The sequence below is a fragment of the Micropterus salmoides genome, unplaced genomic scaffold (assembly GCF_014851395.1).
Source record: "Micropterus salmoides isolate LMB-PRFRI ecotype aquatic unplaced genomic scaffold, ASM1485139v1 Ms_hic_scaffold_3, whole genome shotgun sequence".
In the NCBI taxonomy this organism is placed as follows: Eukaryota; Metazoa; Chordata; class Actinopteri; order Centrarchiformes; family Centrarchidae; genus Micropterus; species Micropterus salmoides.
The window spans coordinates 18704464-18730199 of record NW_024042261.1 but is presented as its reverse complement, the minus strand read 5'-3'; the positions used below and the strand labels follow the sequence as shown (position 1 = coordinate 18730199).

The 25736-nt window shown below is 40.9% G+C and overlaps 2 protein-coding genes across 5 annotated transcripts in view; both read right to left on the bottom strand.

Moving 5' to 3' along the window:
- LOC119882436 (arf-GAP with Rho-GAP domain, ANK repeat and PH domain-containing protein 1-like) overlaps positions 1 to 8527 on the bottom strand; it is a 56049-nt gene extending 47522 nt beyond the window's left edge. For 3 of the 4 annotated variants that reach the window (XM_038692476.1, XM_038692477.1, XM_038692474.1), the window contains exon 1: positions 8372 to 8527. The gene's annotated coding sequence lies outside the window, so the exon portion shown is untranslated. Of the gene's footprint in view, positions 1 to 8133; positions 8156 to 8371 lie in introns of those variants that run through there. The other variant, XM_038692475.1, reaches the window with a different exon arrangement.
- Positions 8528 to 11879: 3352 nt separating this feature from the next.
- Positions 11880 to 25508, bottom strand: stard10 (StAR-related lipid transfer (START) domain containing 10). Its single transcript, XM_038693917.1, has 6 exons — positions 24667 to 25508; positions 17563 to 17710; positions 17365 to 17468; positions 14252 to 14369; positions 13649 to 13701; positions 11880 to 13081 (listed from the first exon to the last, which is right to left on the bottom strand). Exons 1-6 carry the CDS (start codon positions 24823 to 24825, stop codon positions 12875 to 12877), a joined length of 789 nt encoding a protein of 262 aa, XP_038549845.1. The 5' UTR covers positions 24826 to 25508; the 3' UTR covers positions 11880 to 12874.
- Between the last annotated feature and the right edge of the window lie 228 nt (positions 25509 to 25736).

Sequence of the window (25736 nt, the reverse complement as noted above, 5' to 3'; positions counted from 1 at the left end):
TGGAACAGGAAGGGGCCATCCGCAAACTGTTTCCACAAAGTTGGAAGCATGAAATTGTTCAAAATGTCTTGGTATATGAAGCATTAACAGTTCCTTTCACTGGAACTAAGGGTCCACGTCCAATCCCTGAAAAACAACTCCACACCATAATCCCCCCTCCATCAAACTTTACACTTGGTACAGTGCAGTTAGGCAAGTACCGTTCTCCTGGCAACCGCCAAACCCAGACTCGTCCATCAGATTGCCAGACAGAGAAGCGTGATTCGTCACTCGTCTCCACTGCTCTAGTGTCCAGTGGCGGCGTGCTTTACACCACTGCATCCAATGCTTTGTATTGCACTTGGCGATGTATGTCTTGGATGCAGCTACTTGGCCACGGAAACCCATTCCATGAAGCTCTCTACGCACTGTTCTTGAGCTATTCCGAAGGCCACACAACGTGTGCTCCTCAGCATGCGCTGAACCCGCTCTGTGATTTTATGTGGCCCACTACTGTGGCTGAGTTTCTGTGGTTCCCAATCGCTTCCACTTTGTTATAATACCTCTAACAGTTAACCACGGAATATTTAGTAATGAGGAAATTTCACAAATGTACTTACTGCACATCAGGTGCCACGCTTGAATTCACTGAGCTCCTGAGGGCGAGCCATTCTTTCACAAATGTTTGTAGAAGCAGTCTACATGCCTATGTGCTTGATTTTATACACCTGTGCCCATGGAAATGATTGGAACACCTGAATTCAATGATTTGAAGGGGTGTCCTAAAACGTTTAGCAATACAGTGTTAAACGTTACTGTAAGTGCATTAGCATCAGTTGCTGTCTAGCTTGCCACCCAAGATCATGCTGCTGCTGGTGGAGAGCGGCAAGGCAAGCGGGCAATATAACCAGGCGCAGCAGCCTCTCTACAGTTAGCTAATGTCAGAGGTAAATACGCTAAGCTAAGAAGAGAGAAAGAGACCAAGCAAGAGGCTGCCAGAAATTGGCGAGAACTTTTTTGGAAATGAAAGGCTGCAGGACAGATGTAGAGCTGACATTCTTTCTATTGGACTAGTAAGTAATATTTCTATGGCATGTGTTATCACACATACATAAATCATAAATAATGTATTCATAAAAAAAAATGCATGTGTACAGCTGTCTTTATTTAAAACAGCTGTGAATTACACTCAACAAACAATAGTTTCTTAAACGGTAGTTTTGAAAAACTGAAGTTTCAGAGTGTAATTTGTTTGTGCCAAAAAAAAAACAAATCTTCCATGATGTTGCTATAAGTCGCCCTGCAATGAATCCACATTACAGACATTTTCATGGCACACCCCCTTATGTTGATCCAGCAGCTGAATTAGGAATTCTGCATCTCCCAACTCACCATGATAGTTTGCTACCTAACATGTATCATGTAGCTGTTTTTGAGGTTTTTGCCAGGACAACTTTTTTCACTTCTGATAGAGGCTACCTGCTTCCTGTATTTGTGCTTCACTAGGGTAAACACAACCTGGACCCAACTCTGTAACTAAAAGCATAAATTGAAAAAAGGTTAAAGAGATTAAAAATATTGATCTTTCCATCTGACTTGCCCATATCTAAACAGCAAGCAAGCATATTTTCAAAAAATGTCAAATGTTCCTCAAACTGCTGAAATCACCAGAACTCACATATTACAGAAATGTGTAGGTGTTTGTAAACTCTGTAGTCCCCGTAACTGTTCATCAACTGCTGACTTCCTTTATCCACTGCTTTCATTTCATTTTCAGCAGTTTCCTACCAGCATTTTGCCCTCTGGACATTTCAATTCATTAATCTCTCCCTCCCTCTATCCTTCTCTGCGCTCCCTACCTCCCACTCAGAGAGCTGCCAATAACAGGGTCTCTGTGCTGCCTTCACAATGGGGCATTCTGTTGCCTAGGCAAGTACACACACACTGACAAGAAGGAGGGAAACGCATGGTGGGGGCCCACTGTTTGAGTCTGGTCACACTCTCTAAAACAAGTGCACACCTAATAATAATAAATGTGGGTAAAGTTGATAGGGGATATGAGGTCTGAAACTCCCTTTCAATTTAACACACACACACACACACACAGGATGTGCAGGCTGACGTCAGGATCAACTCTGCTTACTGTTAATGCACATGATCTACTTCTTGAACTGAGTTTACCTAAAGTGATTTCTAAGACATCACAACAAGACATGTAAGGACATGCCTAATAAACTTCATCACCCACACATTGTCCCATTAATGCATTACAAATCAGCAACAACTTATCACATTTCACACCAAAAACATTTGACAGCCCTCAACTCCTGCTCTCTTTGCACACATAACACATCTATAGTGACATGGTTGCAACTAACAGCGTACAGCAGGTCACAAGACTAAAAAGGTATGACAAAGCTATAGTGGCAGGCTGTAAGCATTACAGTATGGACAGCAGTCTTTGAATGTTAAGGTCAGCAGCCGCTGTTCAATAACAACAGCCTGCGTATGGTGTGTGCAATATTAGCCTGAATGCACTTTGTCGGTAGATGGTGATCTTAAATGTGTCTGATTCTTAAGTTGGTAATGAAAAGCTTAAATTTTGAGAATACATTTTTTTGATTATTATTCAATCAAACTCAAAAATTTAGTAGATCAATTATAATTTCCTAACTTTAAAAACAGCAGACAAATAAGATGTCAGCTGCAGCTTGCAGCTCCCGCGCTGGATGAAGAAAAAGAACAAAATGTGTCTTTGCACTGCTTACCATAACACAACCATGTTCAACGAGCAAAGGGGTGGGAGGGAGGGATGCAGGATACAAGGGCGAAGGGGAGGACTTAGGATGTGTGGGTATTTATGGAAATGCTGGCGATGACTTGCTTAATGTGTGGTCCCGCTCCTGAAACTCTGCTAATTAGCACCACTTAATCTGATTGAATTACAAACTCAGCAGAACCATCAAAGGTCAACTCCATTCATTCCAAACCAAGGTTGACATGTCTGTAATCATCTGCACATTTACCATTTATTGATGCACAGAAGTAACCTGCATGTGGCACTAATGCACTAAAAACAGAACAGTTCACCTTTATAATATTTATTTTTAATACACTGTGGAATATATCATATAGTAATTATGTTATTTTGTATTAACACACACAAACACAACTTTTGCTGTTTTATTTCCTTATCTACTGAAATGTATGAGATGAATTGTCCTTGAGATGTACTTTATATGTAGCTTTGGCAATATTGTTGCTATACATTCATGCCAATAAAGCTCATCTGAATTTTTGAAAAGGAAATAACAGTGACAGCAGTGCGCCTGCATTTACATTGAAGAAAACTGGACTTTAGGTGAATTGGACAGACAACAGTGAGATGCAATAATACTTGCAATACTTCCTTAAGTCATACCCACCAAGTGTATTACAGAATACACTGACCATGTGTACTGAGACATATAATCAAATGTACTCTTCCCATCTGGCTCTTCATTACATGGAATTCAGTCTAGTACTTGATGCTGATATTCTGGATAATTTAGTCTAATTAATGCTAAACGCTGTTTTAATTTTCAAAGGGTGCTGAATGATGATGAGATGATATGTAACCTAAGTTGCTTGTCTACATTACAAGCTTTTCTGCGGATGCCTTAGCATCCATACTATATTTTGTCCCCACTGATGTGTAATATATCCTTAGTTTGTCTACATGACAAACTGTTCAGCTGTCTTAAACATCACTCTTCTCTCCCATCCCTCTACTCTGTAGTCTCTGGAAGTACTCCAAAAGCAAGTTCCAATTTCCTTTAACCCATTTCTCACGAGGCTTTTTTTATTGTCTGACATCATGATGTAGAACAAATTCCAACAGATTAGGAATGTGGAGAATTCAAAACTTCCAGTCTCAGGGACAAAAACACCATTGTAGAACAAGGACAGAGAAAGTCCTCCTTGTTCTGTGACGGTCTTACAGAGAATGCATATTAAATTGATTCATTACAAAATATCAGTTTCACTAGAAAAACGTATACAGGAGAAATAAGATATTTAAAGCTAGAGCCCAATACATCTTTTCCCTTGTCAAAACCACAGGTAGAACTATCAATGGAGCAAGAGTATAGACATTTAAATTAAGGAACTAGTTCATTTTGCCAATGGTGGCGTACCTGTATGTTGCTGTGTGTGCTGGAAAAAACGGCTCACTCTCTGCACTTTGTTACACACAGCTTCCACTCAGTTGTCTGTACCATTATTACAATACTACAGGTATAGAACAGAGGTTAATTTTAAACTACTCTCCAGCAGTCGAATTCATCCTCCAAAGAAATAGGGGGCCGCATATCACATATCAGGTTATACTGCTGCTAAATGTTGTCAGCTGGTTAGCTCAGTTAGCTGCAAGGCTAACTGAGTAGTCCTATCAGCTGACTGAGTCCGAAATGAGCACCACAACTGGAGATGGGCAACAGAACAGGGCTCAGCAGCCTCCCAGTGAGCCGGGTCCGAACACAGCCTCCGAGACCAACGGAGGCCAGTTAGACAACAGGGAATCCAGTACAGATTAATTAACGACCCTGCCTGCTTGTGTGTGAGTGTGTGCATATGTATGCGTTAGTATCGGTCTGTGTCGGTCTATCTACCTGCAACCCTTGGCTGTATGTTTGTTCTCTGCCTTTCAATTTGGATTATTGCTTATCTTTTGTCTGTGGACTTTGCCCTTACCTTTTTGGAATAATTACTTTTGTTTGGATTTTCTTGGACTTTGCACTATTCTTAAGTTTGTACCCTTTATGTTTTTTTTAACTTTAATAAATTGGTAAAATTCATCCTGCCTTTTGAAGTGTCTGCGCTTGGGTCCAAAACCTGTTTTCTAAATAAGCACTCGACACTCTCTTACAATTATTTTAAGCAAATAATTCTGGCCATAGCTTATGCATCGCACCTTTCAATTATCAGAATGCATTGTGCAATGCAAACATCAGCACAAATTTGAAAACTTCTCAAGCAACACTTCTAAAGTTGTGCCACAGCTGCTTTGACAGATACACAAAAACACAATGTCAGCTCTGCAGTGTGATATGCTTTTAACTTTCACCATGTATAAAACTCTAACAATGGTTCAACCCTGCTGCAGTGACATCTGTCTATTGATACGTAGGCTAACTGATAAAAGCATTAAGGCAGTGCAGGCAATACTACTTCAGAGCCTTAAATTGCATTTAATTCACATTCTACTGAGACTATGTTGGCCAGCAGATTATCATTACAATTAAATTTTCAAAATATAGAGTGAGCTAAATGTTTGGGTCATTTGTCCTAAGTTGTTGTAGTTACTCTATTTGCAAACAATTACTTATTTACTAGAGCTAAACTAGGGCGGCACAGTGGCGCAGCAAGAATGCTTGCATGTTCTCCCTTTGTCTGTGTGAGTGGTGGCCCTGTGGTGGACTGGCGATCTGTCCAGGGTGTACCCCGCCTTCCTTCCAATGTCAGCTGGGATTGGCTGCGTGAAGTCTCAATAAAAGTTAAAAAGCAAAAAAATAAAATAAAAGTTGCATTAATTTGGAGTTTCAGGCCACCTGATGAGAGTATGCCACATTTCGGAAACTGGCATCACAAGAACTTTTCGCTATATTTTTCCGTGGGACACGTAGTTGGGTAGCCACTATAGGGAAATTTCCTCAGACCCTCAGACTTCTATCAAGGTGTTGTCCTTATAAGGATTACTGAAAAACACACAAATGGGACATGACTCATATACCCACCACCAAAGACACTGCTGCTTTCAGCACACTTTCAATTAGAACTGAATAGTGACTCAGTGCTGCCAGTAAAGAAATGCATCTGAACAATGTCCTCTAGTGAATAAGCCTGTGTATGTGTGTGTGCGTACCCACGCTTGCCTCTAACTCTTCAGGGTACAACATTTCACAGGAAGACGTTTCCCATGGCGACTCACCAAACTACTGACAACATTTAACCTACAAGTTCATTAATTGGACAAAAGTCGCAGCGTGTGACAAAAAAATAAAACAGACGTTTTGACTTTAGTGGGTATGAAGTTCTGAGGTTCACAATGTTTTCCTCCTTGTGTGAACATCAGCTGATATTACTGCAAAAACAAACTGTGCTTACAAAATTACAACAGAATAGGTTTGGACTATCCATGTGATCTTTCCTCTCTCTTCAGTTCCCCAGCTCATTGCTCGCATTTTAGACTTTTCATGAAGTCCATTCTTGCTTATGGCTTGATCTAAATCTTTGACATTCTGACAGTATAGCAGCCTAGATTTGATGTTAATGTAAATTACTTATTACATATCATTAAGTTTTGAAAACAGTGCCTAACTGCTCTCATAATAACACCACATTGTACCACAAATTCCTGATAAACTGAGAGGTGCTTCGAATATTCAATGATATAAATTGCCCGCGATAAGAATTTACAGCACCACAAACTACATCCTCCAAAATGGCCATAAAGTTCAATGACACAGTTTAAGCAAAAACTGGAAATTACATCCTTGACAAGGATAGGATTTATTGCAGTCTTGAAGCTGACTTTTTAACCTCAGCTTAACCTCATTTTAGTCACAGCCTCTAACACAACAGGGCTCTTCATTTTGCCTGTGTAATTTAACAGTCAGACTGCTCTGAAGCAGGGAAATATTCCTCCTCTCACCTCATTATGAAGTGACTCAAGAGCAGGTAAGCATAAGGCATGCTGAGAGGGAAACGGAGAGAAAAACAGACAGAAAACTGGTAGACACAGGAGGGATTAAAGAGAGACAGAGACAAGGACAGACTGACTAAGTGTTCAGCTGCTACTTCATGTCAATGAAGCTTACATGAGCTTAAATCTTTGGTAGAAGTACAATCCATCAATAACAACTATGATTTGGCTCAATTTAGCATTGCGCACCTCTTGTACTAGTAGACACTAAAATCACAGGTTAAGGGGTAGAGAGACACTTATCTCTGTGGATTGACAAACAACATCCTGTGACACTACATTATGTGGTACAGTACACACTTGAAAGCCAAAAACAGGCAGTCACAGGCGTACTCAGTACCAGTTTCCACTACTAGACAAAAGAACGTCAGGAGGGCCATGATTCTGTTTGACGTCTGCCAGACCCCCAAAAATAACATTATGTGGGTCATTTTTTAGGCACACAAGTTGCTTGATCCTTGCTTTAAATGCATTTATATGGTCCTGGCAAGTCATATGACCTGCTTAAATCCTGTAATAGAGTAGTGAACAAACCACTGATTTTCAGATTTTTTTTGTAACTGTTGGACTTGTGCAGCAGACATCTGTTTAACCACAACAGACGTCATTTTCATGGTTCAAGAGCTCTGCTTCTGAGAGAACTATCCGCAAATTCATGTATTGTTTGATTTCAAGGGTCTACTGGGCACATCAGTCGTGCAAACTATACTCTATTTTAAGGGTTTTCAACCACATGCAAAACGTCTGCGTCCATGACTTTAGCTTGCACAGAGTAAGCATTAGCACTGAAAAGAAAGATCACTTTCCACTTAACTTATCTGATAGCATAGGTTTCACTATTAACACACCCACCTTATCAGCTCTATGTATAAACTAAGAAATCCCCCAAGCAGGAGTCCTGCTCCAGAGTGCATAACATATGTATTTTTTTAAAAAGCAGAAGAAAACAACCTTCAGCAACTAAGTGGGTTTGTGTAATCTACTGTAGCTGTAGTGGTATTGCATAGAACCATAGAAAGTGTAAAAACCCGTGCATTAGGTCTAAAAATGCTGATCCACCTGTCACAAGTCTATCTCTAAAAATATGCATACGATAGGCTCTCCTGACCAATTACTCTATCTATCCATCTGTAAGTTTAGTTGAACGGTTTCATAGTCAATTCATCCATGCACCTATGTTAAAAATACTGAATTCGTTAATTCAATTGATAAACAGGTTCGTTGGAAGTCCATCTTCCCCCCCGCTTTCACCAGAAAAATAACAAAGCAGCCTGTGGCAGCTGGGAAGAACAACCAAACCCAAAGTTCACATTGACCAATTGAATCTCCAGAATTATTTCCTCTTTTTTATTAATTAGTAGCCTAAGCTGCTAAAAACAGAGCTGGACTCGACTAGCGGTCTATTCACAAACCTGTTTCTGTTTTGAAACGTTTCACTGGTGATTTTCTCCAGCTTCGCCAATGTTGTCTTCACCGCGGCAGGTCAAGCTGTCTGTCAGCGCGTGAATGTACACTAGACAGCACAATTTTCAGTTTGAACCACTCCAGTGTTTGCGGGGTTTTGTGAGGTTAAGTTAGTCTCTTTTTTATCAGCTGCTCTGGTAACGTTAAAGTTTCTCTTGGGAGAATGAAAAGTTTTAAATCACTTACCTTTTCAAATCTTTTAAGTGTGCCAACTCACTAAAAGATGCGGACTTTTTGTTTCTGAGGTGAGATTAGTGGCCACAACTGCGACGCCAAATAGCGGATAACATTTTTCACACGGATAAAAAGCAGTAGCAGCAACAGTTCAGACAGGCAGGCAGTGTAAAGATAGAGTAAGTATAAGAATACTATTTCCGGATATCCATTTCTAAATAAATACATTCACTGACATTCAATTATGTAGCGTTTTAATTTTAAGGGTAGTACCCGTATTTCCGGTGCTTCGCTGGCTAGTTGACATTAGCTTGACGCAGCAAAATTGCTCAAACTTCCGCACGGCTCTCATGTGACCACTGGAAAACACTGGACAGCCCTGTCTGTTCTCATGCAAATGCCCTTTAACTGGGTATTATCCCACTATTTCTCACTAACAAGTTCACCTCACACAAGGCTGTTATTTGTAAAGAATATATACCTATTGCAGATTGACGGCACTATTTGTCAATATGTCTATATGGTTTTGTTCATAGTGTGTATGTTAGTGTTGTCTATACTGTGTCTGATTTTATTTTATTATTATATTATGGTATTTTTGTACGAGTAAGCACATCGTGAGCAATGTACAATCCTGAGTCGAATTCCTTGTAAGTGTACACATACCTGGCAATAAAGCAGATTCTGATTCTGATTATAAATCCATAGATTACAAAATATTTAAACACTATGATAGAAGATAATGACACAGAAATTGAAAATTGCATCATTAACTCACTGAGACACAAACTACATGACAAAACATCCACTATTTACACATAATTTCATCTGGGGAGCAAAAGTATTAATATAAAAATACAAAATTAAGTAAATTGCAGGGTGAAGGGTTTTTTGTTTTTCGCCAGTCACTGATTTACATACTTTTAATCACAAAATCAAAAGAAACAAACAAAACAGTTACTGTAGTATAAAAGTCAAATGAGGAGCAGTTATTTAATTACTTACAGTACAAACAGTTATAATCTTGGAAACAGTCATACAGTCTGTGACCATGAATAGAAATATTTTAGTAACCCTTATTTTTATGAAAGTGGCAGTGATGTGGCATTCAGATCGGTACTGAATCAGACAGGCTGCTGATTTGTTAGTTGTATGCTCCCATAGGAACCAGAAGAGGGCAACCACCATCAAGCTATCGAGCCTCAGAGAGAATTTCCAAATGCACAAAGTACTAAAGGGAAAACAGCATTTGCAGTAGAAAGAGGATGTTGCATCTAAACAGAACTTAAATTATTAAAGAGGATTTCTTTTGATTGAATTTCAGCTACACTTAAGAGAGTCAGCAGGATGAAAGCAACTGACAGAGAGGGAGGGATGGCATGCAATAAAAATCATGAGCTAGACCAAATTGGAACCGATAACTTCACAGTCACACCGGACATCATGATGTACCAGGAAACATAAAGCATTCATGAACCCACTTGCGATTTTACATGAATTAAAAAAGGCTACATTTGTCACTACGCTCTGTTAAACCTCAACTGTTTATCGTGTTTTTTAGAGAGCTGAAGGGGAATATGCATATTATTTTGGCCTTTGTGTGTCACACGTGATTAAATGTGTTGTGTTCCCTCATCTCACAGTCAGGGGCCCTGTTGCCCCAAAGACTTAATGAGTAAAAGGGTAATATTTTAGCCTTGAGGAGCCTGGATGAACAATATACTGAGTCTGTAACATGTCAGTGACTTGGCAGTGTGTTACTCATTTTATTTCTGACCCTGGGGAAAGATCAGTGGACTGTGCCGGAAAGATAAGCTTGGTGAAAGGAGATGGAAGAAGGATAGGAGATGAAAGGTGACAGATGGAGGAAACGGGTGGTAAAAGGTGAGGCGTTGCAGGGACAGACCGAGAGTAAAAGTTGAAGACGAAGGAAGAGAAAAGAGCAGAAAAAAGAAAGCAAAAGGAGCAATAAATGAACAAGCCTGGAGAGGAGACAACTTGGGAATAAATGGAGGAGAACAAATGGTTTGGGTTAAGAAAAGAGAGGTAGAGGAAGAGATGGAGAAGAGGGGAATGGGAGGAGAGGAAAGAACTGAAGAAGAGAGGAGGACGAAGGAGAAGAGGTCTGGATGAGAAGTGGATGAAAGGATGGATGAGAGGATGACAGGATGGGACGAGGAAGATGAAAAGAAACAGGTCAGAGAAGAGGAGAAACTGAGAAAAGGATGAGCAGCAGACGATAAAGGGGCAGAAAAAGAGTAGGGGTAGAATACAAGAAGGGGTGAGCGAGAGGAGGAGGTGGTGATGAGTCATCACCAGGCTATCAGCACCGGCGGGCTGGGTTGCTGTGTGGGTGGCAGGGTGACACATATGCAGGAGCACACACACGGGGGGATGCCGGCCGTCATGCTGCTTATATGTGTCCTCCTGCTGTTGTGGAGGCGGGTGGAAGACAATACAGGGATGCCACTGGAACACGCAGTTCCCTCAGTCATGCACGCGCACACACACATAATGATGAAGGCTGAGCGAGAGGCCTCATTAAGACACTGAGGATGGATGGATGGTCATACACAAGGGTAGAGGGATAAACACGTCACTGCAGCTGTAGGAGAGAAATAAAAATAAATAAAGGACAGAACACCAGAGCTGCATACACCTCATGCATTATTGCATCTCTCGCATACTCTTTCCTTCATCATTCATATTTCATTAGGTGGTGCATCATATGCAGAGGCAGATGTTGTAAAAAAGGGAACAGTCAGAGAGGATGACATGCAAAAAAAAATGAAAAAAAATAAATGTACAATGCCATGCCATGATGCGCCTCTTACACTCACACAGAGATAGCTTCACGGAGCTTAAATTAAGTTCACCTTATGTATATCCAATAGATTTAATGCAGTCTTTTGCCACACTTAAGCTATGTTACGGTGTGTGAGGGTGTTAGGCAAGACAAATGTCAGGTCAACCAATTAACCCACGACAGGGACAGAAATTGTAGCCGTTGAACACGTGGTGCATTTACAGTATATATAGTCTACACCCTACAATAAGTCACTTCCTCTGTCACATGCAAGCTCTCCCTGCGTTTCCCTTTGGTGCTGAGTCGATCTCAGAGTTGCCATGCCAACAGATTGGGGGATTCCTAATTCCGATCTAGGCCATCGCACATATGCTACATGGGGTGCATGCAATCAATGAAACACACACACATGCACCCTTTCCAGTGAGTGATAAAGTCTTTATCAATAGGTTGCATGTCATGGTGTTTCGCTGTTCTGATCAGAGCAGTGCAGTTTTAAAATCAATGTTTTTTTGTGCGCGTGTGTGTGTGTGTGTGTGTGTGTGTGTGTGTGTGTGTGTGTGTGAGTGAGTGAGTGAGTGAGTGAGTGAGAGAGACTGAAACAATGTGTGAAAGAGAGCAGATCAACTACCTAATCAGGTCAATGATTTTTTTAATACTCATTTTAACATCAGCACAAGCATGCACAGGAGAAAAAAGGACTCAGCTCACGGGTGAAATTTGAAAACCTTTGTAGGAATCTGTATTTAATTTTTTAAACTCTACATACATTCACACAGCTCTCAAATAGAGAAGCAGACAGTACATGTCAGTGTAAAATCTGTATGTGTGTCTGTGTGTGTATGTGTGTGTATGTGTGTGTGTGTGTGGGTGGGTGAATGAGAGGGTCGCAGGTTGGGTTGGAGGTTCCAGCTGCCTTCTGTACACCTGCATATTTTTATCATGTGCTTACAAAATGTGATAGAGGCACATAATGAGTGACAGAGACACAACATGGGCAGAAAGACACAAACTGAGTGTGTATACATGTATGAGTGCATAAATGTCATAAATGAATGGCATGTGTCCACATGTGTACACAGGTATGTCCTTTGCTGTATACATGAGCATTTGGGGCTGCACTAGCTGGGCTGTAGACATAACCCGCAGATAAAGGAGGATAGCATCATTCTGAAATCTACTGCTCAAATTTTGAATGACAGCAGGATGTGCAGGTTTGTTTGTGAACATTTAGTCAGTAAATCTTACTGAAGGTTTGTTTTGCTGTAAAAATCTGCATAGGTCCCAATTAGAATCTCTTTAACAAGCATGAAAAATCACACTTACAGGAGCTTTTCTGATTACAATTAATATTCGTTTACAGACGTATTAAAATAAGTCATTTCGTGCTCCTTGTAAGTGGGTGGGTGTGTATCTGTGAGTGCATCTATGTTGCATGTCTGTATATGCATGTGTTCATACATTATGTATGAAAATATGACATCAAGTTGGTCAAGTATGAGTTTGTCTGGATGCATGAGTGCTTACATACATGTATAGTATGTAATGCAAGTATGTGTGCACACACACACACACACACACACACACACATATTTACATAGAGAATCACATATACATACGTATAATTATGGATGTGTATCAGGGATGCATTTAACCCTGCATTACTGTTTGTGTGCATGTGTATGTGCATGTGCATGTGCATGTGTGTGTTAGTCGCTGTCTTCTCTCTCCTGGGTCTCAGCCACGGAGCTCTCATCAATATTCTCTAGGCTCTCAGCATGCTGGATGCTGAGCTCAGAGAGTGGGATGCTGGGTAACGTAGTCTGTTCGGGGTAGAGCCAGGGCTTGAAGCCGGGATTGTGTCTCTGCTTCCAGTCCGGATACTTCAAACAGGCTTTGTTGATCTTCTTCATTGCCTAAAAAGAACAAAACAGAAATGCAAGAAAGAGAACATACTTGTTTATTTTTTATAGATGTATTGATCATCAAAAACTTCAGCAAACAGAAAGGAAAAGATGTACTTGAATGCATTGCCAATAAAATTCACTTGTCTAATGCTCAGATAAGGCAGACTGAATTTTTTTTTTAAATTATAAAACCCAGACAGAAATGTATTCTTGTATTTAATGTGTTGAAGTCATCGGCACAATTATGTTCAGGGGGATTGGTGCGTCTCACTGAGCTGCTCACTGAGCTGCTATTTTCTGACCATCATCAAGGGATTCCTCCATCCCGGGATGATCTCTAGAGAATCTTTGCCCTATTTCAACCAATATGCACACACCCTCAGACAAAAAGTAAACAGTGTGTTTATGGAATGTGTAGGAGAGATTATACGTTATATACACATATACGGTCTACATTTTCCTCAATTCAACATGCACTTTGATGTGCTTAACCTCAGTGCACAGCGCCTGTGGATTAACACGTCAATATACACACTACACACTCACAGAATCAGAGTTAATCTGCAAATGACTTACGCGAGGTGCAAGGAATTGGGAAGACCTGTTGACAACCCACTTTGGTAATGAACCTGCAAAGAGAGAGACAAGAGTGAGCACAGAAGAAAATGGAGAAATGTGAGAGGATGACAGAGAATGAAAGTGAGAGAGAATGTGTGTAGAAGAGGAGGATGAGGAAGATATATATATATATATATATATAAAAAAGGTATTTCAAGTTTGCTTTAGCACATGTTATGATCAAAGTTAAGCTTTGTAACTCACTACAAGCAGATGACACACACACACACACACACACACACACACCAAATCAGTGATTAAAAGGGATTTACACATTGAGCACTTGCATGCAAAGACTGACAGTAAAGGAGAGAATTAGAGGGAGAACATGAGGGAAAGATTAATGAACAGAAAAAAAGAGAAGGGAAGAGGGATGGCGCAAGAGAGAGGTGGCAGAGGGAAATAGGCTCTGTCCTTCATATGGTTACTATGGCGACTCATTTTGACATAAAGGCAGGGCAATGAATCATTCATTACAACTTTGAGCATGCGTTGTGCACCTGTGTGTGTGTATGTGTGTGTGTGTGTGTGTGTGTGTGTGTGCATGCGTCTAGTAGTTACCTCGTGGATCTACCTGGGCCATGTAAGTGAGGATACATTGGTTGGGTCCCTGGCACTGGACCATGTAGCCAGTCTGAATGGACACAGCTCGCACAATGTCCTTTTTAGGAGGGTATTTCTGTAGAGACAACACACACGCACGCATGCACGCGCACACACACACACACAGATTCTTATTAGAACTAACATCATCATTATTATTCAGTGCATGTGCCACCAGCCTTCAACCAAAATCTATTTTTGGTTGCTCCAGTTTTAATTAATATAAAATACATTGTATACACTTTAACCAAAGTAATTACCCACCAGTGATTGCTACAAATACACACATGCACCCACTCAGAAATAAACGCTAAAAACACTGGGTCTTGAGCTCCTTGTGACCACCCATCAAATGGTCGACATAAGTTGTGCAGTATAAGCACCGGAGTGTTTTTCTGTGTTGTATCTGTCTGCAGCCAGCCAATCTCATTTTCTGCTCCACAGTCATCTTTCTGATGCAAATTCAGTCCACACACTACCCTGTGAATAACGCAGCAGTAAAGGCCAGCTCAAGCTCACTATTCCACTGCTAGCTCCTTTGACTATATATCTAAGGATTATTATTCATGATGATAAAGTACAGCGCTGGTTAGCCTGCGCTAACTGGGACAGACACACTGCAGAGAACTTAAGAAGCACACGGAGCAGTAGTCAGCTAAAGAACCTTTTATCAAAGGAGAACTTCAGATAAGTGCTTTATTGTGTGTCTCATATTTTACTAACAAGTTACATTTTTTTTGCAGTACAATAAAAGCTTTCATGCGCAGGTTTCTGGGACATTAGGGACAACATTATAATGTTCTTGGCTCAACTGTAGAAGAGACTACAGGAAATCTTAAGCATTAGTCACCAATGAGGTATGTCTCTACAGTTCTGACACATCCACCATACCATGAAACTCCTTATCTTATGACATGTGTGGGACCCACAGCAACGTTGGCCATGTTAATGGACTCTGTTAGGCAAATTATTGGACACTAGACAGTGGGCATTCTGGTGTGTTATTTGTATTGTTTTGATTTTGCTGAGTCGTAATCTGATATGTTCTTGTACAAAAACAACTATATTTTAATAAAATTCCTTTAGGGTTACTAAGGAGTAAGGCTCCCACAAGTACTTTGGGCAGCGTATGGGCAGGCGCATTTTCTTAACTTTGTGTTTTTTGGCCATTGGTCAGACCAAACGAGCTATTTTACGTTCACCATTTTAATTTAGCATGTCAACATGCTAACATTAGCAAGTAAGCACTAAACACAAAGTACAGCGGGGGCTGACGGGAATGTCATTCGTTTTGCAGGTATTAGTCATGGTTCATAGTCATGAACCAAAGTACTGGATACATAAAAATTTTGACCCGATGTTGACGCTAAATAAAAAAAATCTGTGGATCACCAAAGTAATTAGGATTCATCCTCTGGGCGCCCTGGATATCTGAACCAAATTTCATGGCATTGCATCCTGTGGTTGTTGAGATGTTTCACTAAAACACAAAAAATGTCAGCCTCATGGTGGAGCTAGAGGAAAAGTCAAGGTATCATCAAAGTCAGGAATTTTCATCCTCTGGGGATCATGGATGTCTGTACAAAATTTCATTCATCCAATCCACCAAAGTTGTGGACCAACTGACAGGCCGACACTGCTACCATGCTGCCATTGTGGCTATAAAAGTACTCCATAGATCAAATAACATAGTAATTAGAGTATAAATATATACATCTTTCTTGCAAGTACAAATTAACCAACGCCAAGTTTTGCAGTAGAGCAAACCACAGTTACTGAAGGGCGGTGTCAGCTGGATCTCAAAGACTACTGGCTAAAAACATTCCAAATGTATGAAAGAAGTTGTTCTTAATCATGTTAAAGGATGCAGATGAAATGTAGTGTTGAACACAGTATAAGTGGACTGACTCCTGGTGGTGGACGCTTGAACTCAGCACTCTACTAAGGATCTTCCTAAGCTGTACTCCACAAGAAAAGCTCTCAAATTCTACTGATTATTAAGAGCGACCTTGGCTAACACAGTCTGAGTCTCACACACACACATACACACAGTCTATTATGTTCGTAATCACTTATTGATGCAGGAATGCGGAAGGGGAGGCGGAAGTTAACAGCTAATAACAGTCACATGAGCGGTCTTATCCTTTTGTAAACATTATATGAGTGAGTGAAACTGAGAATTAGAAACCGAGAGGGAAAAAGACATGGAGAAAAAGAGAGTGGGGAGGGCAGACAAATGCAAGAAAGACAGAGAAGAAACACAAATATAGAGGAGAAGTAATTTTAGCAAAAATGCCAAACATTGTCTGGTTCCAGCTTCTCAGTCGTGAGTCTTTGTGTGATAGTAAAGTGAATATGCTTTGGTTTTAGACTGTTAGTCAGTGTTTCACTATTTTTTTCATATTTTATAAACCAGACCATCCATTAATACAGAGAATAGTTTAAAGCAATAGAGAGAGGTGATGAGTACAAGCTTTTACAAGTGATAGTGATAGTGATAGCGATTCGTGTCCTCTTCTTCTAGTTGGACAGGAAATAGAGCCAAAGTCACTCACATGGTCTCAAAGTTTGTTTTACTGGCCTTGGGCATTCAGATGACTCAGGTTCTTAAAATGCACAACCAGAAGCCAAACTGAAAACGCAATGTATTTAACTGATTCAAATTACCTATCCTACACTTGAACTGAATCAGTCAATTATTCTCCCAGGTAAAAGCATCAAGGGGAGGAGGTATAGGAGTGCTCTGTCTGTGGAAAGGTGCCAAACAGTTTTGTTCATGGATGCAATGGTACAGTATAAGATGAGCAGACTTTGACATGACTGACTGACTGACTCACACAAGCATTTTTATTTCTACAAATATTTAAGGATTTCTTTTCATACAGCACAATGCTCTTAAGCTTGCTGAACTAAATCCACATTCATGTCGGCTCACCCAGTGTGCATTTCTAAACAGGCCATTTGTTTCACAATGCACCTTTGAACACATACGCACCAAGTTATAAGAGGGGTGAATGAGCAGGGCCCCAGCTGTGCATGTGTAAGCCTCATGTGGGGTTGTGTGTACTCACGGCATGTTTGACAGAGTAGTTCATGATGATGTAATCTTTCCCTATGGGCAGCCAGGAGCGAAGTGTGACGACATCGCGGTTCCGAAGAGGTTTCGGACACTTCCCTGTTACAAACAAATCAGAACAAAACATTGCAGATCAATCAAACAAACGCTTTTTGAAAAGCAGCACATGTTAACATGGAAGTGTGTGACATACATGAGTAGTAACCAACATCCGCATTGACCGTAAGTTTCCCGATATCGAAGGTCTCACTGACGTTTGTGTCCCATTTCCTTCTGTATTCAATGTCATGGAGAACGTCGTACATGGTCTCAGCTGACACGTCCTTACACAGCATCCGGCACTGAGAAAGAGAGACAGACAGAAGAAGGGACAAGATCGTTCACATTTAGGCAATGAATCATAGACTAAACCAGATTTACTGAGCTAATATTTCCCATATGTATAGGTACTGCCTATAACATGCAAAACATTTCAGAGCTCTATCCAATACAAGCTATGAAGGAGGAAAATGCATTAGGTTTTAATGAAGCTAAAGTATTGTGCCATTGTTAAGGAGTGCCACAGAGTTTGTCACTGTTCATGCCTACAAAGGGTGGGTGTGAAATGAAAAACAAACCCTGGTGAACACATCAAAGAAGAGCACAAAACTCAACATCTATACTTAATCTGATATGCAAACAGAACAAGTAAATTAAGAGGACTGTGTAAATGTAAGTATTGAGGGATCCTGCATAAACTCATTTTGAAGGTAACACACACAGACAGATGTGCCAACGGATGTGTATATGATTAGACATCAGATGATAAAGAGAGTGTTGTGTCAGAGAGCAGAGAAACAGACAGACAGTGTGCGAAAGACAGAGGGAATTAGGAGAGAAGACGCAGACCACTGACCACAGATGAGTCATTACTAGACCTGAGCTCTCAAATGGAAAAACACAATCGGTACAGGACAGACGCCCATACACAGTGTGTCAAATGGCCTGTAAGAGTGAAGCAGTAGCTGCTAGATATTTGTATAGTCTAGAGATCCGTTCCATGCTGCAAACCAGATTTAATAAAACACTACCGAAAAAGTAATGTATGCCAAATTATAGTGATTGTTTATACAGCTGTACGATTTGGAACCAGTTCGGTACAGGTGCGTCACAGCTTCTTCATGAAATCATGGGGATTCCTGCCTGTGTCAGGCTTGGAGTATATGGCCCTGTACATACACCCTGTGTTAAAGAAAGGTCTAAAGCCCTAGAGTAAAGCTGTTACTACAGTTACAAATGCCAGTGGGAATTAGTCTTAATAATAACAACAACAAGGAGAAAGAGAAGGGTCATGTAAAGACAAAAAACAGAGATATGGACAGAGCAATGAAGACGCGAAGAAACGCTAAAAACAAGTGAGAGTCCAAGCGGGACTGAGAACACAGAGCAAGAGAAGAAGAGTAAATGAGAAAGAAATGGGCCGAGAGTGTTTCGTCTGTCCCAGATGATTTTAACTCCCATTACAAATCAGTCCAGAGGGTTTTAAAGCTCAGTCTGTGCAATCATCTTTCCCTCATCTTTACATGTGGCTGTACAGCTGTTTAAATGGGAGGTAGCTAGTGATATACAGTAGGACTGGTATGCGCTCACAACCTTTGGTGTGACAGCACAAAATATGCATTTACCTTTAGATATGTATATATTTTACTAATAATGACTAATAATTCTGTCTAAGTAAAATAAATGACTAAGGACCTACAGCCAAGCTGGCAGCTCTGTGAGGCTGTATTTAGGTAGAGCAGTGCTAACATCAGTATGTTAACATGCTGCGGTTTAGCAGGTATAATGTTTACCATCTTAGTTTATCGTGGCAGCATGCTAACATTTACTAATTAATGGTAGACTGACATTGCCGTCCTTAGAGTCAATAGAACATATCTATTAACACACACACACACAAGTTTCACTGATTCACCATACATTTTAAGAATGTCGCTATCAAATTCCCATGTTGTACAATAGGATCAAGAAGATAATTTTCTTTATTTCTTTGGAGTCGGAAGTAAACGTCTCTGGTTCCACTAAAGAGGAAATTACAGATGTGAAATAATGGCAGACAAAAGGGAAGTTGCCCTTGACTTTAACCTTCTTTGGATAACTATGACCTGGATGACTGAGAATCTTCAAAGAGGTTTTCTAAAATGGTGACTTTTTGTGAGATCTCCATCCTCACTTTTACATTCCCACGTATCTTCCCTTTTGTCTGCCATTATTTCCCATCTGTAATTTCCTCCTTAGTGGAATATCTTTATACCTTTCAATGTCTCATTTTGGCTTCCAAACCACTTGTTCACAAAATTTTGTTGCTAACTTGTTGCTGAGCCACTGCTGTTTAAATCAATTTTATGTATACAGCTCGTAGCCTCAATCTCAAAGGGCTTCACAACCGACCACACTGTGAAACAAAGGGAATTGTAATGACATCCCTCAAACACAGAACCCTCACTGAGAACAAGGCAATGTAGAAAGGGTGCCGAGAGTGGGTAAATACACACTGAACCCTGACAACAAAATAATATAGAACAGAATAAGAACACGTGAATGTCCGAATGTGGCGCAGGAGATCAGTGTCTATCATTATCTTAATCAGGGACGTCATAACAACTCATTCAAGCTTATGTTTTAGAGTCGACTGACACATGATTTTGAGAATGGATAACGATACTGAGAAATGTGAAAATGTTCTACTGTCCTGTCCATTTTATGCATCTTTATACATCTGACAGCTGAAGCTAAATGTGATCAACTTACATGCATTTATATATATTCAATTATCTAACAGTATACACTCAGTGGCCATTTTATTAGGTATACTTGTACAATCTAATGCAACTATTTCTGCCATTAAGTCTACTTTTATATTATGATGACTATAATGTTCGGTTTCTGTTGACACTGTCAGAGAGGGGTTAATTCAATGATATGTTTTATCAATGAGGTCATAGTTAGTGGTGGTGTGATCTGAATTAGGGGTCTAGTAGGTGTTTCCAATTCTGCCCCCTCATGTATTGAAATGCAAACAACAAAACATACCTCTCAATACAACATTGTCCAGTACAGATTACATTACATTGTTGAATAACTCCATTTAAAGAAGTCAAGTTTCCAGCACTGCGAGTAAGAAACCAGAACACGAGGAGGCCAGGAGAGAAATCAGTCTGTCTCATTGGATGTTTAAATGTGATTAGTGATCGTAGAGTCTTCTGATACTGCTCTGCCTAAACTAATGCAATGCCAATCTATTAAAGACTATAGTTAAAGCCTTTACAAACATTCTGTTATTACGCAGACATTATTTATGAGGTTCAGAACTGAACACGATTCCTGCTGACGGAGTAATGACGAAGACACTTTCTAGAAGACAACCATAAGCAAATAATGACAGTACACCAGTATCAGTAAGGTCCCGTATTTGATATCTGTGTGTGTGTGTGTGTGTGTGTGTGTGTGTGTGTGTGTGTGTGTGTGTGTGTGTGTACGTGTGCGTGCGTGCGTGCATACATTGGTAGAGGACTTGTAGGTCAGACAAGACCAGGGAGAATAATGGATGTTTTGTATTCACAGGCAAACTGAAACAGGAGGAGGAGGAGGAAGGAAATCAAATGAAAGGCAAAAGAAAAGAACTGTAGGGAGCAAAAGACATCCAGTACAGAATGAAGATGTACGGCAAGCTACGTTCACGTATGCGTAATTCTATTACACTCTAATTGGGTGAAGTCAACAGATGAAACAATGAGACTGAGATAGAGAGAGGCGGGTGAAAGAGAGTTCAGAAAGATAAAACGGAGATGGAGGAGACAAAAAGGCGGACAAGTAGGTACACAAACAGTAGGCATGTGTGGCTTTGTTGAGTCTGTTCTCTATGCCTGGTCCGAGTCCACACTGTGCCCACTGCCCACTCAAAATGCCCAATGACCTCTGACCCCTGCACATCCAACCCACTCCACCCACTTCTCTCTCTCTCTCTCTCTCTCTCTCTCTCTCTCTCCCTTATTCCCCGTCTCACCCACTCCTGTTCTCTCCCTGCCACTCTCTTCCTTCCCAACCTCTGTCCCTCCAACCTGTCAACTCCAATCATTTACTACTCTGGGTGCTCATACATGACTGCAGAAGACAATCTGGGGGCGGGGAGGGATAAACAGAGGGGTGCGTGTGTGATTCAGAGACGGCTTTCCCTGCCTGGTTATCAGCAGGGGAGAAGACAAACCCACGAGTCTTCACTTTGTATACATATATATTTGTGTGTGTGTGTGTGTGTGTGTGTGTGTGTGTGTGTGTGTGTGTGTGTGTGTGTGCGCGCGAGCAGGCATCTGACAGTTTGTCAAGCTATTAAAATAAACAAAACCACCTACACACTAACACACTTTGTGCATTGTGTGTGGAGTCCTGACAAATGATATCAAGATGATTGTGGTGATGGTCAATGTGAGTGATTACAGCTACGATTACACCATGATACAAAAGTCATTATTGACGAATGTAACAGTGGCAATGATTACGACAATGATAAGGCTGCTGATAATTAGACTACTAATGATAATGATGATTGCCAGTCTGTTCTCTCTCACATCCGATTTAGATGCATCATTTTTTCTTTAATGTCACTGATGCCATAGTAAAGAGGGAGAGAGGAAGAGAGCGTTAAGTCTCAACGCTCGCATTAATCACTCGACATACATCAGCAAAGATGCATGCTTTTATTTGGTCTATAAATGTAAGGGCTGTATCGGTGGCATCGCTGAATGATGAACCATGCAAAATCAAGCTCCTGTCATATTTACATAAAGATAAAGTGCCAGTTAAAGATATAAACCCCACCCAAACTCCAAATGTGTGTGTGTCTGTGTCTATGTGCACTTTCTGCTCTGTTTGCAGAGCTGTTGTGAGGAAACACACCTGTCCTGTATGCAAAAGCATGAATAAGCAGAACCTTATCCTCTACGTGCGCACACACACACATACACACACACACAAACACACACACGGCTGCTGATGACAAGATACACCTCTCCTTCAGCACATAAACTGAAGAAATCAAATAAGCAAATGAGGCCGATTTACACAATCCTGCCTCACAAGTACAAAGACAGATAAAGGGGAAAAATCCCTCTGCTGTTGTGGCCCCCTGCCCACCCCTACGCACACAGACACACACCTATGCACACACACACACTCACCACTTTATTTAACAAAGTAAACACCTGGTGGCTCACTGACGCTTCTCAAACCCGGATACACGAGCAGGAACACACATTTATGCAGAAGAGAAAGTGTGTAATTTTTTTTTATCTCTGAGGAAAGCGTATCCCAGAGTAAGCGAGAGTAAGCGGATTTTTATGGCGGGTCACAGTGGTTACTACTGTAAAGGTTGGAGACGTGGACGCAAGCTTCCCAAAACTGTCAGCTGAGTCAGCCAAACCGGTCTTAAAGTTAAAGTGACAACACTGCAAGAGGTTTTGAGCCAGTTAAGCCCGTCAGTCAGGCTGCCAGCAAACACCTGAGGCTAAGTGGAGAATGTAGTGTGTACTGGCAAAGTGACCTGCAAATCTAACTGTGATATAATAATATCTTTTGGGCATGTTTTATTATTTCCACTTTCTTGATTCATTTTCAGGGGTCACCCAAATTGCTGCTAGGTTTGGTCCAAACTGTGGTTAGATGTAGAACAAATCACATTGTTTGGATGAAAACATTTCACCATTTATTCAAGTGATTATGTATGATCTAAGTTTAAAGTAGGTATTTATACATTTTATATCTTAACAGACAACTTCATCAGCATTTCCTTTTCTTCAAATAACTGACTATCCTAATGGTGTTCTTGACTATAAAGGAAACTTTGACTTTGTATCTTCACATGTATTTAAATCCAAACTACTAATCATCTATTCATATTCAAGACATAACAGATGTTTTTGCCACAAACGTGCTGTTAAGGCAAAGCCTGAATTTGTCCCCCCCCCCCCCTCTGGGTCTCTGTCCCCAGAACACTAACAAAGCATTATTAATGACTGAGGTCAAATATAATGTGTTAGCTGGTACGCAGCAGTTTTTCCACGGCTTAAAGGGACAATGCTGTCCTGATGACGCCTCCACACCGACTCCCAAGACAAACATTCACAGTTGAGACAAACTGCCACGACTGCTATTTGACTAGATAACAAAGTTTACACAAAAAGTACTTTCATGTGCAGGTCCCATTATTACCTTACCTAAACAATGATGAGGAACTTCTAAATGTTTTCCCCACCTACTGCACCCTGTGACCTAGGGCTGGGTAATCATTATTAAATATAATATATGACAAATGACCAACACAAGTTAGGCCTATCAGAGACCAAAATGATGTCTTTAACATGCATATTTTGTCATTTAACTCAAAGATAATGAATTTAGAATAATATGAATCAGAGAAAAAGCAGCACATCCCCAAATTTCAGAAAGTGTCACCACATAATGAGAAAATTAAACTGAACTCATCAATTGATTTTCTGTCTTTCCAGCCCTTGTCAGTCTTAATGTCTATTGTTTCTGTGCGTGCTTTTGTTCACTTCCCTGTGTGTTCAATGAACGACAAACTGTGTACAAAAACAACTTCAACAAAAAGAAACTGACATGTTACACTCAACACTATACCTAATATGCTCTTGACAGAGACATGAAAATAGTTTCTCTGGCAAAAGATAATGGATGTCTCCTGAGATTTAAACCAGACTCCTAAGGCTGACTCCTCCTCTCACTTCTCTTTAATGTGGTGGGGAATTTTCATGGTGTGCATTAGGCATGAATTCACAACCCCACCACAATACACATTTATAAATAGAGTGAATCTAACACAGGATGTGTTCATTAAACAGTGATGTAAAAAAGCTGCAGGCTTTACGTTTGCACTGTATCCCCTCATACTGGGACTATTTTCAAAACCCATTTGATTATGTGCTTACAAAAGGGGACAACATACAGTGTCTACAAGCTATTGGTGGGTTAGGGAAGCCTCTGCAACTAGCATGCAGCAAAAATCAATGGGTTAAGCAAGTCAGCAGTTTGAACCATATGGGGGGGGGGGGGGGAGACCCCTGCCAACTGGATTAAACAGCAGTGTTTTCCTCGCATTCCCTTATTGTTACAATGACTACTGCTTTCTATTATTCCTGTGCAGGTCTGTTATGTCTCTAGTCCTCCAATCTATACTTTGTTGTATTTTAACATATTACTTGCACTATGCTCGGTTTCATACATACAGGTAAAACAGTCTCACCTTAATTTTGTGGACAGAGTTCCCCTCCTGCAGAGCCTGGGTCCACACCGTGATGCCCCCCTTGCTGTAGCTCATACTCCAGCCCTCCTCGCACAGACACTCTGACTTGAAGCTGGCGAACGCCTGGTCGTCCGGGATGGTCACAGTCTGTGCAGACATGGCTTGTTGCCGGGAGGGAAATGGGAGGTGAGAGAAGGGAAGAGGGGGTTGTCTAAGAGACTCCTAGTGGGCCCGGAGACACGGTGAGCTGGATAAATGTAGGGAAGCCGAAGGCTAGCCGCTCTTGTCCTGCTCTTCTGTAGGAATAACTTGTCTAATTCAATTTCCTCCTTGCAAGAAGCTTTTGTAGGCTGCACCGCGTCTTGTGATGATCAGTGCGTGTGTGTGCGCATTCAGGGAGGTGCAACAGCCGCAATCCACCCCGCACAAACTAACCAAACAGAGGTGTACCTATAAGCCACTGCCGCACACAGGTGAGAGCACGCACAAATAAGGCAAAGAGGAAGTGTCTAAACAATGTAAATGGACGAATCAAATATGACTTTTAGTTGATCACGGTGGCTGTATAAGTTTTAGCCCGGTTCAGCAGTCCTCAGAAACAGCCGCTCTTCAGGCAAACCATATGTTTCTGTGTTTCCGCTTGTCACACTCCGTTTTCCCCCTTTCTTCGTGTCTCTCTTTATCCGTAGTTTCCTTAGTGTGTCCTTCTCTTTCTCTCTCTCTCAATTGTGGTCTTCCTCGAGCTTATAAGAATTTGCAGCAGCTCTCCATCGCTGCGTCGCTGCTTTGGCAGGTGCTGTAGAGGAGATGCGGTGAGCAATGAGAGGAGAGGAAATCAGGCTGAGTAGCAAGCGACGCAGCGATGGCTACAATGGAAACGCCTCCCAGTGCTGCCTTTAGGTGCTCCTCGGAAAGCTGTGAGCGCTGCCTCATACTCTACATGTTCATTGAACTTCTTTTGCTTGGAAGTAAGGCAATTGAACCTTTATATAATGCATTTTTTTTGCTGGTTACCAATTTATTTCACAACTCTTTCTTTCTGACATAGTAACATTATAGTTGATTAAAAA